The 17657-nt window shown below is 40.6% G+C and overlaps 1 protein-coding gene across 1 annotated transcript; it reads left to right on the top strand.

Annotated features, from left to right (window-relative positions):
- Positions 1-5324: 5324 nt before the first annotated feature.
- LOC135485044 (paired mesoderm homeobox protein 2B-like) lies at positions 5325-14560 on the top strand. The gene is made up of 3 exons (XM_064766772.1): positions 5325-5892; positions 9365-9534; positions 12891-14560. The coding sequence occupies exons 1-3, from the start codon at positions 5472-5474 to the stop codon at positions 13173-13175; spliced, it is 876 nt and encodes a 291-aa protein (XP_064622842.1). The 5' UTR covers positions 5325-5471; the 3' UTR covers positions 13176-14560.
- The last annotated feature ends 3097 nt before the right edge of the window (positions 14561-17657 follow it).

Here is a 17657-nt window from a genome sequence, read left to right as displayed (position 1 = left end):
CGTACAGAAGTTGTGTCGGTGTCGTGAAAGTTGCGACCGCTCCTGGCCGCTTTTACAGTACGGAACGAGGATGTGAACAGCAGCATAAAATGCAACTTCTTTGATCTGACTCTGAAATGATTTTGCTAGCCACTGGTTACACTGGGTGTTCCCTTACAAACGAATTGTTGGTTACTGCGACATATGATCCTTGTTAATATCTCTTCAGAGGTTTGAAACGGGATATTGAGGGACAAAGACTAAGTGTAATCGGACCGCCAGTCCCGACCTTAATGGGAGAAACGTCGCTTCCTTCGGGCGGGAAAATATAGAATATCTTAAAGATTTTAGCCCCAGACTACAGTATACCCGCAAATCTGTAGACACTCTAATATTAAACACGGCCCATCAACATTGCTAATTATAGTCAGGACCAACCGCTTAACCATTCTCTTAAACTCGTCCAATCGGCTAAGCACAGCCATTGACGTATCGCGTGACGTGTAATTCTGATTGACACTGTCGTTTGACATAGGGTGTTCGTCATAAATTGTCCTCAACACTTGCTCTTTATTCACCCTAATGTCATTACACCCGGATGTGACACCTAGTCATAAAGGTACTGCACTTTTCATTTTCGGCCGCCTCCCGAATCTTAACGGATTCAGTTACATATCATTACCACCACCGCACGGACAGCAAGCCATCCCCACCCACATTGTTGGGGCGTCAACTCGTCATTATCCGTCTCTTATCATTACCTATCTAATTAACCAACGAGTATAGAGGAAACTGTTTGAATTCAGCTAATTAATTACTGAAAAGACACAATAACTTAAACGTTGACAACTTTGATGATTTAGGTATCTGAGTTTCCTTATGCCCTACACCTGTCTTTCGCACCAAATATTATGTCAGTGTGATCAGAATACCTGGCGTATGATCATCACACAACCGAGAATATTAATGGCAGTCACGTGGAGAGCAATACTTGATTCAAAACTTATCATCAACCACCGCTATGAATAATCGATGAAAAGTGACAATTACTATTTTTTCCGAGGTTTGTGCTTGTTTCCGACACCTAAGGGTAATTTGTGACTATTCTAAACGCACTTAATCAGTCATTACGAGCAGGTACAATGTTTTTCCGCTGCAAGGCAGATTTTTCCGCGATATCAAATTTATGGAACTTTTTTTTCTTTTTCTTAGCAACTGGTGTAGCCGCCATTGACTGCTGTTCAATAGCACCCTTTTAGCACATTTTGCCACCTTGGGGTGCTACAGACAAATTTTTCAGTGACATATCAAAATATAACATATGTATGGTGCCCTATTGATTCCTCTTTGGATTGCCATGGTTTGATACAAAATAGAATGTCTGCATATACCAAAGGGAGCACGTTTGAAGCGACATTTCTATGGCACTCCTGACATATTAGGGTGCCACATAGATGACCGCGATTTGTCGCACCCGTGGCATTGAATGTAACACGTCTCGCAATATTGGTATGCGCTTGAAAGATCGACCAAGGCAATATACATTTGGCTAAGGATGTATGATAAGTTAATAGCTAAAGAAACGAAAATGTAGTCTCTTCCATTCAAGTGTTTCTGATGAATAGCTATCCATCGCCTGGGGCAGGAGACACCATTTCTCATAGTCAGGGAGACCTATTGAAATCTGCAACTATCACCGCTCAACAAACAAGCGAAGAGTTTCATGAAAAATTGAATTATGGCGCTATTGGTTCGCTTGAGGAAAAGTTCTGTTGTTTTATAAATAGAGCAGAAAAAGAAACCTTCCGCGCGGATAGCCAAGCAATGTTGGCCAAGCAACAATAAACACGTGAGAAGTGAAACAATCTTGATAATTGTCTCATGAATGGAATTTGATTGTCTTAGTCTATATTTTGTCTCAGACAATTTTTTGTTTTTTTTGTTTGGAGGTAATGAATGGAACACGACACATTGGGCCCTAGGGGACCAAATTGTCTTCGGGGTGCTGTGTCTTCCAAATGATCCCGCACTGTTCCTTTTACCTAAGATAAGCAATTATTGGCATTTTGATAATTTTGGACGACTTACGATTTGGCAGCGTAGGTGCTTTTTATTGGTTATCGCGGCCTTTTTATCGTTTATTGCATTATCGTCGATCTGCTCGCTTGTCTGCACGAATCAAACCGAGCGATTGCGATAAAACGATAAAAAGCCACGTTTTACCTGCGATGATTATCTCTTTTTAAAGGACAATACCAGGATACAACGGCTACTTTTACATTAATGGGAGACCTTATTTTTTACCGGGTCGTTCAAAACTCTCCATCTTCGTAAGCGTTTCGTGACAGCTTTCCTTTTTAATCTCATCATCTCGTGATCTTTGCCTTTGATTCACCACATTGTTACTAATAGACCCATAACACATCAGCAGCCCCGGGGGGCAACGAGGCGCTTTTGTGCTCACCACGTCGCCAACGTGCCCGAATCTATTAATGAATAGCCGTCAAAAGCGACTATCATGTTGCTTAAGTGAGGTTTCTGAACATTTATCAAGTTTAATCTTCTCTTGCATAAGCCCTGGGCAGTAGTCTATTCAAGATAAATATTGTGTCTGGGGTGGTGACAATGGAAAAAGCGCATCCTTCCCGCTGAAAGGGCTCGTTGATGACGATATCATTCGATGTGTAATGAATTATAATGTCATGCCAATAGTTTAGTCTCGAGATTTTGAGGACAAAATATATGATAGTTTGCCCAGCGAAGCCCACATTCATCGACATGTGATGTCAATACCAAAGACAAGATGGGGATAGCTGGTAGAGCAGCAACTCAAAACAATATCAGAATTTTTGTCATAAAAGGAAATGTAATTGACAGCCTTTTCCATTGGCATATTAACTCATTTCTATCGAAATTAATAACCAATTGTAATTTCATAAAATGATCATGGCACATGACGAACAAAGTCATGATAACTCTTGGCGCAATAACAAATATCACTGAAGAATCGTTTGAAATACGATCGGGACATCCTCGAGTAATATGAAATGTTGTCGCATTCGATGATTCTCATTTCCTAAAGTTTCATAATTAGATGACACTATGGAATGATAGGCACCATGTAAAAGGAGGAGGGACGCCGCCGCGTTGTTTATGAAGATGCTACCAATTAATTAGTGTCTTCTCCGCGGGGAAGTCCTTTGAAGGGTTGATTGGAGTAGTAAGGACATTAGATCACATTTTGGAACCTGATTGATTTGATATTTCCTAGCATCCTCGATACCAGGGTCCTTCACATGACTTCTCGCCATGTTCGATATATATTAAACAACACGATTGAGGGACACTGGTATCCAGGATGATATTCCGGTTCCTCACATCGATTGCCTATTCTCCGGTCACGTCTTGACATGCGGAACTCCGGTCGGGTGATCGTGTGACAGAAATTATTAAAAATATATACAGGGGTGACCAAAAAATGCAACACATGAAAATGTCAATACATTTGATTATTACTAGCGAGGTTTCAACTCCAGATTTTTTTGGCACATTATCTTCGACACAAAGTTTAAGCCAGTATGGGGGATCTAGCATCCTTTCTGTTATGATATTTCGAAGAAAAATGGTCAAAATTTCAATGTCACGAACAATATTGTACGCATCTGGCTCATGTGCCAAAACTTAAATCGTTTGGATTACCTTCTGCAAAATATCTAGGAAGACAACCGCCAAGCAATAGGATACCTGAAGAGAGCAATATGGGGAAAGGTCACCAAAAAACGTTAACCCCTGACGTCTCACAGACAGACCAGAAACTACAGGCCTATTTCTTTTCCCTGCATCATAATTGTTTTACGTAAGTTGATAACCTTCCATGACCAGGGGTGGGGACAAATCGTTGCCCGTTCAGCTAACGGGGAAGGTGTCCGCCAAGAAGGCAGGGATGATTTTTCCAAGGATATAGGCAGTCCCTTTGATTACCTCTTAATAGCATATCATTAGCTAACAGGTTGGTTTTTATGTAGGACTAATAAGTGAAAGTAAATCTCGCGCCCGTCCGCGTGCTGCTAACGCTATAGCAACGTCAGCTTGGCCCAGGGCCACTTCCGTAGCTGTTCCTCATAATCCACCCAAACCATTTTACTAAGGGAAGAGAGCAAGCAGCCCCGTGGGGGAAGCGGTCGCCAAAGGTAACCGGAGAGGGGACCCGACTTGTATATAGACCGGTGGTCACACTTGCAGTTTTTGTTTAAGGTATTACTGGCCAATCGGTTTAACCAAGAACAAATGGTTTTACCTGATCGGTTAACCTTACAAGTTAACACACACTTTAATCGGAGATGAGTAGAATGATAAACCGCATTTACGATAGCAAATAAATGTTACCTATCGACTTGTCATGGAACGATACCAATCGCGTGATGAATCTTTGGCTAAAGTCATCTGACGGTGTTAAGGAACTGCTACAAAACACCGTGAAAACGGCCCCTCGTCGTTGTTTCAGGCGAATTGTGAGACAACCAATAAGGACGGTGATTAGGTATCAATTTCTATTCTAAAATACCTCAAACTGAATAGGCCTACTGAAATGCGATTTTGATGGCTTATCCATGTTTTTCAGCAATCTATTAAGCCACAAACGTGATTTACCAAACTCTACTGAACGAAATTCGGAAGTCTATAGACACTACAATAAACAAACCAAGTTCATGTCACGTAAAAGTTTATTTCGCATGATTTTATGGAAGAAGTCTATGTTTTGATAAAAAAAAACAATGCAAACGATGAATCCATTGTGAATTCTTGATGATGATCATCTTTTCACGTATATTTTGTAATGCAATTATTCGGTCATTAAATTCGGATAGCTCGCGGCCATTGATAGACACGTGATCACGAGTCTGGTCATACCTGGTGACAATAGTCACAATATTTCACCAAGATGGCGTTAAGAAAACAGTTTTATAGTCAATGTATTGGAATCAATCTGCTATTCAGTTTGTTCATTAGCCATGAAATCCAGCATCTTTACCCAGATGATTTTTTCTGTATCTTTCCTTGGACGGCGATTCTCACAACTCTTGAATTCTTCCCCACTGAGTTTCCCTGCCGACCAGTTTGTCTCAGGTGCAGCAATAGCAACTTAATGCGCATGCCCCGTAGGGAGTCTGCAGGGGGCGCGTACTGCGCACGCTCACTATTTACCAATATCAGATCAGCTAATTACGAATAGTCAACATACCTCATTGTCATAAGCTAGCGTCCGCTCCAGTAGGAGTTCGCTATATAAAAGGGAAACTTTGATGGGGGTGCCATATTTGAAAAGTCAATCTGACAGAACGTGCGGGCTGCCTTCTGAAACCTTCATGCAATCACCAATGAACTTTTTTTACCTATGACAATATCACTCAACGTGCAATTGACATTGCTCAAATTATGCTGACTTAGATTAAGAATAATTTAAAATTCATTCAAACTTTCAAATTGCAACGATGTTCCAAGGTGGTCAGAACTTGTTCCTTCCGAATCTTTACTACTTATACGCGGCAAATATGCCTTTTTCGAACGAAAGCGGTATTTCAGTTTGGCCGACAAGCTCCAATCTGGTTGCAGAAGACTTGTCAACAAGGAGTAAACACCAAGTGAGGTGTCGTCTGAACCTCATGGACACCTTCTCAATGAAGAACCAGCAACGCAATTCGCCAAAACCTGCCAAAACTGGTTTCTCGATTGCGGACATTTTGAAAAAGGATTCGGAAACGGTCGACATGGAAACTGATGGAGAAATGATGAAGAAGATTTACCACCGAATTGACGAGGAAAGACTTTGTAATTCTTTGGCAGATTTCTCCCAGGAGGATGGCGACTTCTCTTGGCTCCAGTGCACGAGGTATAAACCACCAAAACTGCCACGTAAGTCAAGTTTAATTAATTCATTACTTTGTTGATTTGATCATTGCATTCGTAGCAAAACTTTCCAGCAGATTTTAGGGTAAGAGATTTTGGGCTGGGGAAAGCGATGAACTGCATGGTCCAGCCGATGTTTCAGTATCCATTGATTCCATTGGTGTTTTCTTAAATAATACAGAATTGACTAGAACAGTAAAATTGACCGATATCAAAAATATTATTTTCAGTTTGAAAATAATTTTTTACAAGGCCCATTGGTCTGAAAAGCTGAAAATGTTCGTCTCTTTACTTGTTTTTGATAATTTTGATCTGACTTCTGTCTCCATCGACCAATGCAGCTTTTTCAATGGTTTGGTGAGACCAATAGATATAATGAATACATGTATGCTCCCAAAAGTTGACCCACAGAGACGGGCTGCAAGTAACGATGTGGCCATATCACTCTGATACGAACAAAGATTAAGATTATTTCAAAGTTGGTAAAAAACCTGTTGCAATGGGGGAACTATTATGAAACGCTAAGGCCCTGCTTTCCGCCATATTCGTACCTGGCGAATGTTACTACTGATTCTGCTACAAAACGGGCACCCGCCTCAATTCGTTACAAAGCAAATGCGTTTTTACCGTTTAAGTGACATTGGCTGAAATTCTCTCCTATAGCAAATATACGCGTATGCGCTGAAATTCGTTTCGTGAAAAAATACAAGTACCCTCTTTAACGATGGCAATCACAAGCTCACGCTCAGGCTTAAATTCGTTCTCTCAGACTGTTTTTTATACTTGATATCGTTACAAGAACACACTCCGAAATTCGTCATCGAATATTTTGGTGCCGTATTACGAGCGTATTACACCGAAAACAGGGAATGTAGCGAATATATTGTATCAAGCGCATTACGCTAAAATTCGTTTTTGTAAAGCGTACTCTGAAATTCGTTACTGGCGAACTATTTGTTAGTACTTGATATCAAATAATGTATTGTTGACAAGACTGCGAACAAAAAGTTATCACTGGTTCTCAATCCTCATCAACATTAAGCAAAAGACGGAGAAAGACGGATCTATAAACCTTGCCACGAATCATCATAAAAGGAAATAACAATGGGGTCGGCCATTTATCAGAAGTCATCACTTGAAGTAATTAAACGACAATATGTGATGATCATGTCTCCGTTGAATCTGATCTTTTTCTTTCCAAGTGTTCTTTCGCTTAGAGTATCGGTTGCAGATCAAAGAGAACAACGCGTATACCAATTGCCTCAGCGATTTCGCTGATTCCGATATTTCCGGTATTTCCGTCACGACATCCGGCTGCGTGACGGAGCCGTCAAATTTCAGCCCATCTTAAGTTTATCTCAGTACTTGGTGAATAGAGATGTACAGTGTTCTTCAAAATACAGTGTAAATGATAAATTTCGCCTGCCTTTGGTGAATTCAAGTTTGAGATATGTTTTGATTATACTTTTTGTCCTCACGTGAACATTTTGTTCGATGGAGAATGCAGACTTTTGGTTTGGTGAATTGGAATCAGTGTTTCTTTAAAGTCAAGTACTAAACTCAGGCTACTAAGTCAAGTTAAAAAATGTCACCAGGTTACGAGAAAAAAGCTCGCATCAAAGCCATCAGACCCAGCACCCAACCACTTCGCGTCACAACGGAAACCTGTTTGCATACGTTGCCAGTCACCTCGAGATCCGGCAACATTTGATAGCAGTTAACCAACCATGCAAAATTATCTTAACCCAGGCTATGATTAAGTCAAAATATCAAGATTTAAGGTGTATTCAAGGTAACAAGAAAACTTCTGCATCATTTGCTATGTTTGTCTATCAATACGCTCAGAATGATAATCCATTAGATTTCCTCTTTGGCTATTATGGTTGCTTAATCAGCAGAATGGTCATTTTTGGCCACAGCCGGCAGTCAGGATTGAAATTGACCTAATGAAGGGTGCTGGACAATGGTGTCTTTGGCGGCGCGATCAGAGAGTGGGAGGGGAAGGTTGGGTCAACACGGATCAGCACTGGTCATTATTGTTCATATCTCACGTCAGAATGCGACCAAGTGAGGGGTATTACCGGCGATGATGATGCTAAAGGAGGTAGCTGACGAGGCGTGAAAGTGAGGCATCAAGGGAGCCGAGCACACGCCGAGGCGGGTATCACCCCTGCGGACAGCTCCCTGGTCGCCATCATGACCATCGGTAAAATCTGATTCGATGAGAGACATCTGCGAAAGGGAGTAAGTTTAGAAATCAACCCCAGGGAACTATATAATGAGACTTGGACTTCACGACCGAATTGAATGAGAAATTATGCCCTCGCCTGTTTTAGTACTAATGAATTTGACGCCAGGCGATAAGTAGAGGGCAGGTCAAATTCGAACTGGACGCGCATGCAGTTATCTCATCCCTTGATGACAGAGCTTCTAATCACCACAGATAAAAACAGATACGAACCATAAATTATCATAGATAATCTTCAAAACATCTTCAAGGGATATTGATTGCTTGATATATTCCCAAATATAGATATAAGACCATTAGCCCATCTTTAGTATCTTGTGGTTTTCCCTATATGTTCCATTAGCAGACGACAGCCCATTGTTGATTATTGCTTAAATTATCTTTGATCTCCAGATCCATATTTATTGAAAAGTTCCGAGCTCAACTTTCATTTTTGTTTCTACGGATTGCCTAAGGCAAAATAATGTCATTCTTCCATTATTATCATTATTCATGATGTCGTCTGCTGTCACGCATCATTCCTTGACAGCCCTCATCTATCGTCCGCTATCATCAGAATCTGAACCCATGGCAGAAATCTCGTTTTGTTTAATAAACGCAGCTTTGGTTTCAAAAAGACCCCTCTTTATAAAATACTGACTCAGTAATTCATTATTTTTCTAAGTTTATTTTCTCATTATGTGCGCTTGTGTTTTTCTCGCTCATCTGTTGTTTCTTCCGATCTTCTCCATTAGTTCCATTAGCCGTTGACATCTGCATTCTGACTTGCGCTTTGAACTCAAAGTAATTGTAAATTGAAAAGTATTCAAGAAATTAAGCATTGGTTTGAGTTTCGATTAATGTAACGTCGTATAACTTAAAACATAAGAATTTTTTTATTCAGTTAGATACTGGTTTAAAACACCTAAAAGCAACTAATTTCCTGTGTAAATATTTTAACTTGTAAATTGTAACTTGTTGTAACTTGTAAATTTGATTAAACAATCTTGAACACTCCTAACTTTTATCACTATCATACGGTCATGTGATCTTTTTCACAAATCAATTTCTGATTATAATTTATTGCTGGTGTAGGCCCTCCATACAAATATTGTGGTTGTTGATTGGCTGTTGTAAAGATGACGTCATCCAGACTATACCTGACTGCGATATCAAATCCTAAAGTTCAAAAAGTTTTTTCTGAACCCGATATTATGTTACTAACGATACTTTATCTTTCTTTTCATTCAGGTCTCAAGAAGAAGGAGGGCGTGAAGAAAAGGAAGCTAGGTCGTAATCCTCGGGTACCCTTCACTCAGCATCAAGTCAACACGCTGGAGCAAAAGTTCCGGCGGACCCATTACCTTAGTAGTCTTGATGTGGCGGAACTCTCAAGTGCCCTAAATCTTACGGAGACAAGGGTAAGGTTAGGAATAGTATAGAGTAGGCCCAAATTTTACCATCGACACGTTTTTGCCTTCCGCCATAACCAGACCAAAATAAAGGAAACATAATAGTCGGCATCGTCGAGCTATTTTGGCGCCGAGGAGAATGGAGACAGCGGGTATGGAACACGGTTGTGACTTTGTCGTCGGGACTATTTTGCTATGAATTGGTTTGAACAGCAAATCCTAGGTTGCACTGCTTCTATTGAAAGTAATTGAAAAACGTAAAGGTTACATGTATTTCTTTTTGTCACAATTAAAACGTGACTAGTTCATTGTAAATTTTCTTGCTCGGGCGCGGGTGTGCATGTGTTGAATATTCAAAAACAAACATTGTGCAGCCGAGTACATGTATATTTAACATCGTGATCATTATTAAAAACCTGATTAATCTCCGTGAGTTATCAGCCTTATGATTGGTTAGCCCGAGGGCCCACTTCTTCCTCCTTACCTCTCCATCAGCATCTCAGCTTGCACTTACTTCATCAGGGAACGCATCAATTAGAGTGTTTTGTTCCATAATTCCATTAACAGCCATAAAGCAATATGATCGGACACTCTTCTACTCTTCGTGTTGCGTTTTATAATGTAAAGCATTTTCTCTGGAGTATTTTTGCGCTAATTATTTTTGTACTTATTAGCAATCAATTAGCATTATTAAGGAAGATTAAATTTAATCCATACTTTGCATTATTGACTGATGATGTGATAGAAGTTAGTTGGTGAGGAATGCTGGTTAATAACCGAAGGAATGGTATCATATAGAAGTCCAGGGATTACAGTCGATAGAATTGTCGAATATAACAAAGTTATTCGAGTGAGGCAAGGGTTTCGAGATGGCTCATTATTTCTAATTTCTATGTAAAATCTCACAATCATATGCCAAAGGTGTCCATCAGAGTATACACAAATGGAACATAATCACTAGGGGAAGGTAATATTGCAACCGCAATATGAAATTAACTGGTAAACAATAATGGCTTATAACTGTTTAGAGGATGTGATATTACAATCTCATCTTCATGACTATGAAACAAATTGGTGAAAAAGAATGGTACCGTAATACATTATAATTGTTGAGAGAGCGAATATCACAATCACATGTCGATGATATTGAAACGAAGCGGTAAACAAAATGGCACATAATTGTGATGTTATTCACTGCCTTAACAGGAACAAATGTGGTATGAATGTGAACGTTGGAATTTAGTTAGTTTGCCGCTGATAGAAAAAGAGTGTCTTATGCAAAGATTGAGCTCTGATATGATGGAGCTGTTGTTGGGAAACAGCCTATTCAAAGACTTAGACAGACAATTAGTCGGGAGAAGCTTCGAATTTATTGCTTCGGGCAAGAGTTCTAATAAATGCATGAAAATCAAATAAAGAGAATCAGATTTTGTACCACAAGGCAATCGCAGTTCTTACGTGGTATTTTCGTATTGTCAGCTTATTTATTTCCTCGGGCATGTAGGAAGCGTTATTTGGTAAGCATACTTTGGGTAAATCAAACTAGCAGAATTATCAATCTAGAAACACGTTCTTTTTGACTAAAGAGAATTTGCCACAAGAAATAGTTGTCCTTTTATGAGCGTTATACCTGCCTGCATTCATGAAATTAAAGGAAAAATATGAAAAATATGCCTCTTTGACTAATCTAACTTGTGTGGAGAGTATAGTATCTCAAAGTCTTCCCTGAGAAAAGTCCTTACATGTAAACTATACATGAATAATTTAAAAGAGGTGATGAAATGGAATAAGTCGGAATACAACAAAGTGAAAACTAATTGATTATGTGATTATAAACAATGTAACAAGGATATTCTGGTCCACCCTTGGTTCCAGCAATGATTGATGTTCATAAGCGAATTGTGGTGCCGTCCTTCCACCTGATGACTGCTCTCCACTTTCTTTTCAATGGGTGCCTATCAAATGTCCTGTCATTCGCTTGATTGCATTCATTAGGCGCATTCACAACAAGCTTTTAAATGGCGCTCATGGCCGCAGGCAGACGACACCCAGCGTCATCGTCTGCTTTACAAATTGTCCATTGTGCGGGGCCTCCATCAGCGCTTCTTTAGATTTCTGCATTTTCTCATCATCTACCAATATCAATAGTAAAGACTTGGGAAGCAACGGTGAGTGTTTTTCCGGCCTCATATGTGGTACTTAGCACACCTGATTATAAATGATGCGTTTTCTCTCCTTTGTCCTAATTGTTTCGAAGAAAATGACAGAGCTAGCTACAGGATATTCGTGGTTTGCCGATCGTATGCGAATGTACTTTTATGTCTAGGAATTTCGAAGAATAGCAAGCTATATGGTGATAATAGGAAAATAACATTTTATTTGTCTTATGGCCCGAGTCCCTGGTTTTTCGTAATCTACCAGAACAATTAGAAGAATGGTATTCCTACAGTTATAATAATGAGAACTAAAGAGAAACTAAAAAATAACGATTTTCTAAGCGTTTTCTTGGCGGTTTGTTTGCAGACACTAACTTGCAAGTCCAAACAGGATCTCAAAGAATATACCTTTCTTTCGCTGATGTAATGTGGCTAAGTAATTTTTTTACTTAAATGTATGATGAATAAAAAATAGCGTTATACGTGTTAATGGTATGAGGTTCACCCGAGAGGTGCTTTCATCAACAAACGATTTATCAACTCTACAAAATAGAAGACCCCTTAGGCATGTACATGGATATTTCGGCGACAGTGCTAAGAAAGCATTGAAAACCTTCTCAGGAGAGGACGAAAAAACCCAGAACGGGTGATAAAAATCACACGCGATTTGACAACTACTAAACGAGATGAAAACTGTTTGCATCGCAAACAATGTCAATTTACTCTTTTTACACAATAATTAACAATACCATGTATATAGGGCTGTGGATTTTTGTTGACGAACTTAGAAGTGTTGGCATAAAGGCAACTCTTCATACTTGTACATGTAGCGCATCACTTGCTTTGTCCACCGGAATCTGAATTTCGAAGTAGCAATTATTTTGACACATTAGTCATTTTATTTTTGTTCCTTGTTTATTAAGAATATGAGTATTTTGAATTTACCATGTCGAATTTCTTGCCTTCAGAATTCGTAACTGCTGATGATGCTGGTACAGAGTTCTAAGTGATGTGCCTTATGTCGTTGGTACAAAATGTGGTTAAGTCGGGACATGCAATATTGCCAAGAAATGGTAACTACAGTCCTTTTCTTTGGCTCTGACTAACAGCGCATCACACCGCACCTCTCCACCAACTTTTTGTTTTCTTCTTAGAAAGCAGCGAAATAATATATAAAGCCTAATCACGGTTCTTTTTGTGTATTTGCAGGTTAAGATCTGGTTCCAGAACAGGCGAGCAAGAGAGAGACGAGAGAGGGATGGAAAAGGTACATCGGTCGCCAAGTCAGCCTCATTCTCCAAGAACAGCGAAAACAGCAACACTGACGACTGCAGCAGTGCATCGAGTAGCGATGGAAATGGTAAGGGGGAGGATGGTGGAAGGCTATCTTGGTACACCCCCATTCCCCCACCAACCAGTGCCATGGCACAGTTCAACAACGCAGTACAGAACGGAACATCAGCATTCTCACCAGTCAGCTTGACCATGACGTAGGAGAAAGAGGAGCTTGTTCAACAGCGGGACCATAGTCATCCTGAGATCAGTTTTTTCACTCTATGTCGTATACATTTGAAATATCGAGAGGTGGAGTATATTGAAAACAACTGGTGCCAGGATGGACCATAGTACACCGGTGCGTTGCATCTCAGCTTAGAGTAAAGTTGGTTACTCTAGATGTCAGTGACACTTGAATTATGCGTACAGGTCAACCTCGTCGGACGAAATATGTACTGTAACATCGGACTTCATTCTACAAACAACTGACTTTTCATGTGTGGTTTCCGGTTTTCAATCTCGGTTCTCATTAGACTTACAACGCTGTTATCTAACAACTTCATGATAGAATTGTTACTAGTGAATTTTTGTACCATTAGGAAATTACTTTGTTGTTACTGTGCGCTTGCATATATTTGCTATACTCCTTTGAGATATTTGAATCAGCGCCATCACGATCATCGGTTTGGCTGCCAGTTGTCCTTTCATCTGGACACTATAGCGCCGCTGAATTCGCACCTCGCAAAGCTGAATTTCGTAAATATTTGTCACAGCGCGAGTTTTGTTGTGAAACTGGAACCGTATCATATCATTACAGATCTATCATTGTCATGTAGTTATTTTACTATAATTCAGTTATTTCTTTCTTGTGGGATGCTTAGTAGTTATTTATGAAGACACTGCGTTTTGATGTAAGATTCGCGTTGTTTTTCATCTCGATCCTGTATTATTACATCTCCTGTATACATGTATTTATTTCTTTTGAGAAGTGTATTTCTTTAATACTTACATCATTTCAAGACCCAACGTTTTGATGTCATGTTCTACGCGTAATTACCTGTTTTCTGATTATGTGCTTAATCATTTACGGATTGCATCTTCACCCAAAGAACAATACCACCTATTTTAAACCCGTCTTATTTTCCTATAGAGATACGTTAGTTTCACATATCTAAGACCAATTGATTATTTCCTACAAAATCGAAATAAAGGCCACGATGTCCCTACGAATTCTAAATGAAGGCCATGATGCACGGAATGACGTCATGACCGTATGGACAACATGGGTCAGTGACGGCGCAACCGGATTTGTCCTTCTAATTGAACATGTTGAGATGTGCATATCAAAGCCTTGGACTGAAATATTCAAAAAAGGTCTTAGATAGGTGAAACTATGTTTCTAACAGAATTTAGTCATTTCTTTGTGCGTATCAGTGTAGAAATTGTATAAATGAACATAGTATATTTTGGTAGCTAGAGACTGTTTTCTGTCGTTAATTTATTAGACTATAATGTAGATAGGAGAGCAAATTGCTTTAAGAAATCGGTATTGTTCATAATGAATAGCCGTCTGTATACATTTTAAGCATCATGAAAAACAATGGTTAGCAATGAAAGTAAATACGGCGTTTGCTTTGTGATGAAAATCGAGACAAAACATCCGTCAAGGAGAAAGGCCAGGAGAACGTGACATCAGAACACCCCCCCCCCCCCCGCCCCCAGAAAACACCGGTTCTTTCATGAACATTCCCGCTGATCCTCATGAGAATTCGTTGGAGTTGCTCCTGTCCATATCTCGGAGACCCGAGGTCAAGACACGTGACCTGTGTTTTCATCGTCTGTTTACCTTACCGTTACAAACGCGACAATTGGCGACGACATGCGAAGAAAGATTTTAGCAATTTGAAACCAGGTCCCAAAGGTTATTTCTAGTGACTCTCTAACGCGGCTAGAAATGAATGGACGTGGGTAAAAGCATGTTTTAATGAGAGAAACAGCAGGATGAAATGACGAATGAAATCGACTGCCGATGGGCTGACGAGTGGGCTAGACTTCAAATGTTGCTTTAATGGGACATTGGGAACTCTACGGAGGTCGTTGTTCCCGGGTGTACGTTGAACCTTAGTTCCTCACGGCACCCCAGGTGCACCGCACCTGACTTCGTCGGAACGAACTTTCCAATAGACTGAGACTGTCCTGTCCTCCGTCCGATCAGATGGAGATTGTACTCATCATGAGCTCTCCATAAGACGGAGACTGTCCTCGGAACAAATTCTCCTTCGGATTGAGATTGTCCTCACCGAATTCGCTATCAAATGAATATTCTTATGGACGCAATTTCTCTATCAGATAAAGATTGTCATCAGAACGAATTAACCATCAGATTGAAACTGACATCGGATCGAAATCTCCATCAGATTCAGACTTTCCTCTAAAAGGATTCGCCCTCAGATGGAAATTGTCGTTAGAACGAATTCGCCATCAGATGGAAATTGTTCTCGGGACGAATTCGTCATCAGTTGGCGATTGTCAAGGAAACAATTTTTCCTTTAGATGACGACTGTCCTCGGAACGAATCCACCATCAGATCAGATTGTCCCTTGAACGAATTCTCCTTCGGACGGAGATTGCCCGCAACGAATTCGCCATCAGATGAAGATTGTACTGGGAACAGTGTCTCCATCAGATGTAGATTCTAAACCAAGCTCCATCTCATCGGGTGTTTGTGTCGGTCCCCGGAATGCATCTGACGGTCCGGGGTTCTCCATTCCGATTCCGTACACTAAGAAGTCGTACGGCCGAGATTGTGGGCGCGTGCCCCGTGCTGCGCTTGGCCTGACACGTTTCATTGGAGGCAGCTTCGCGGGCCTAGGTTGCATAATGTTGCAAATGCTGGTGGTTTCACCTCCTCCCGGACTTCGATTGTAATGGTTGTTGTGCTGGTACTAGCTAAGGGGTTAGGTCCCCTTATAGGAAATCCTTCGGAGTCCACACTTGGAATCCTCGAACAACTTGACCGAGCCGAGCAGCAGTGCTGCCAGCCCTGGAATTGCAACTTCGCTCAAACTCCTTCTCAAGCTCAATTTTGGCTATTTTCTCCTCTCTACTGGAGCAAGACTCCTCGCTCCCCCTCCTGCTTTAATTCGGGTCTTTCAACGGCTTTACTTTTGTTTGCTTACATCCCATTTTCGCAAAATAAGAAGTGCGCAAGATGAAAACAAGTTTCGTTCGCGAGAACTTTGATTTGTTTTTGCCTTGGCAACGTCACCACGTCGCAATGCCTGAAGACGTCATAGACCCTGGGAAGTGTGATGACGTCACTTTGCTGCCTCCAATGTGCAGAACGTTGTGGACACATAGTCTTTTCCAACAGAATAAGCTAATAGTCACTCTCACCTAATGTTTACCTGGCATGAAGACCTCACTCAATACATTTCGACGATAATGACCATGATTTCAGGATTTGGGGCCAGCCATTTAAATTTGTTTGGTCCATTTTGCCTCAATCTCTGGGCGGACTCGGAGAGAATTAATCATATAAATCAAGAACGAGCGCCATTCGTAGCAAAAGCAGTCAAATTTTTGAATGGACAAGGCTTAGGCCTGTCATGAAAGACAATGTCACAACCTTCGTCCCGCTATTCATTAATGAATGACGGTGAAAGACGCTCTCAAAATATTTTCAGAATATCCTGAATTCGGAAAGGTGACAGAGAAAAATTGCCAGGGAAAGAAATTTTATTTACGGTCTCAGTAATACACAGGATTTTTTTTAATTGCCGCCGCAAAATTGCTCCGCATGTTCGCCCGATTCACCTGATGATAATGACCAATCTCCCGGTCTTCGGTCCGTCTTTCGAATTTTACATGCACCGCTTCTCACACACTCCGTAGGTCGAGTGAGGCTGTGCAACGATGATCATTCTTGACAACGCTTGGAGAATGGATGACGTAATCACTCGATCGTCTGACCCACGTGCGTTCATGTTTCGAAAAATTCTCCGTTTAATTATCTGATTTCACCTCTATTTCGTCCATAAAGACAACTTTTGGATGGTAAGTTCATAGATTAGGTATCTTAGCTCATCCATATTCCGATGTTTTTGCGTTTCTTGCGTTATCGGGGCAATGATAAAGGAATTTTGTGCGGTTGGCCAAAATTTTGATGGCGGCGTTCCGGCCGCACGTGCGCGGCGTTTTTTTTCATAAAAAAACATACGATTCTGTGTCCTATGATACTCACCAAAGTGCGGGAAACAGGTATTCTTGTTCTGTGTGTAATTCTACATCTGGTAAACTGAATTAATTGGAGATTTTTACCATTTTTGATGGTGAAAATCATGTTGAAACTGACCAGTCCATTGCGGTTTCGGAGTCCATTTTGCATGCACTGCATCCCCGTGTTTGCTGTGTGCATGAACAACATGCATTGACTTTGTGGATGTGTGACATTTGATTTTTGTGGGAATACATTAATAGGGCCTTGCAGAGGAGAATGGGGAAAAAGAACAGATTCTAGCGGTTGGGGGACTGCAGACGCTACAGAAAGTGTTTTTTCTCTATAGGTTTGAGATAAAAAGCTGTGTTCTAACCCCGAGTTTCCAGCATGTCTATGGGGTTTAGGTACAAGGTAGGCCAGGGAAACAGACAACCTGCAAAAATAAATTGCGGCCATTTTGAAAAGACCCTGTTCACAGGCAA

The sequence above is a fragment of the Lineus longissimus genome, chromosome 3, assembly GCF_910592395.1.
Source record: "Lineus longissimus chromosome 3, tnLinLong1.2, whole genome shotgun sequence".
Classification (NCBI taxonomy): Eukaryota; Metazoa; Nemertea; class Pilidiophora; order Heteronemertea; family Lineidae; genus Lineus; species Lineus longissimus.
This window is presented reverse-complemented; position numbering and strand designations above follow the sequence as displayed.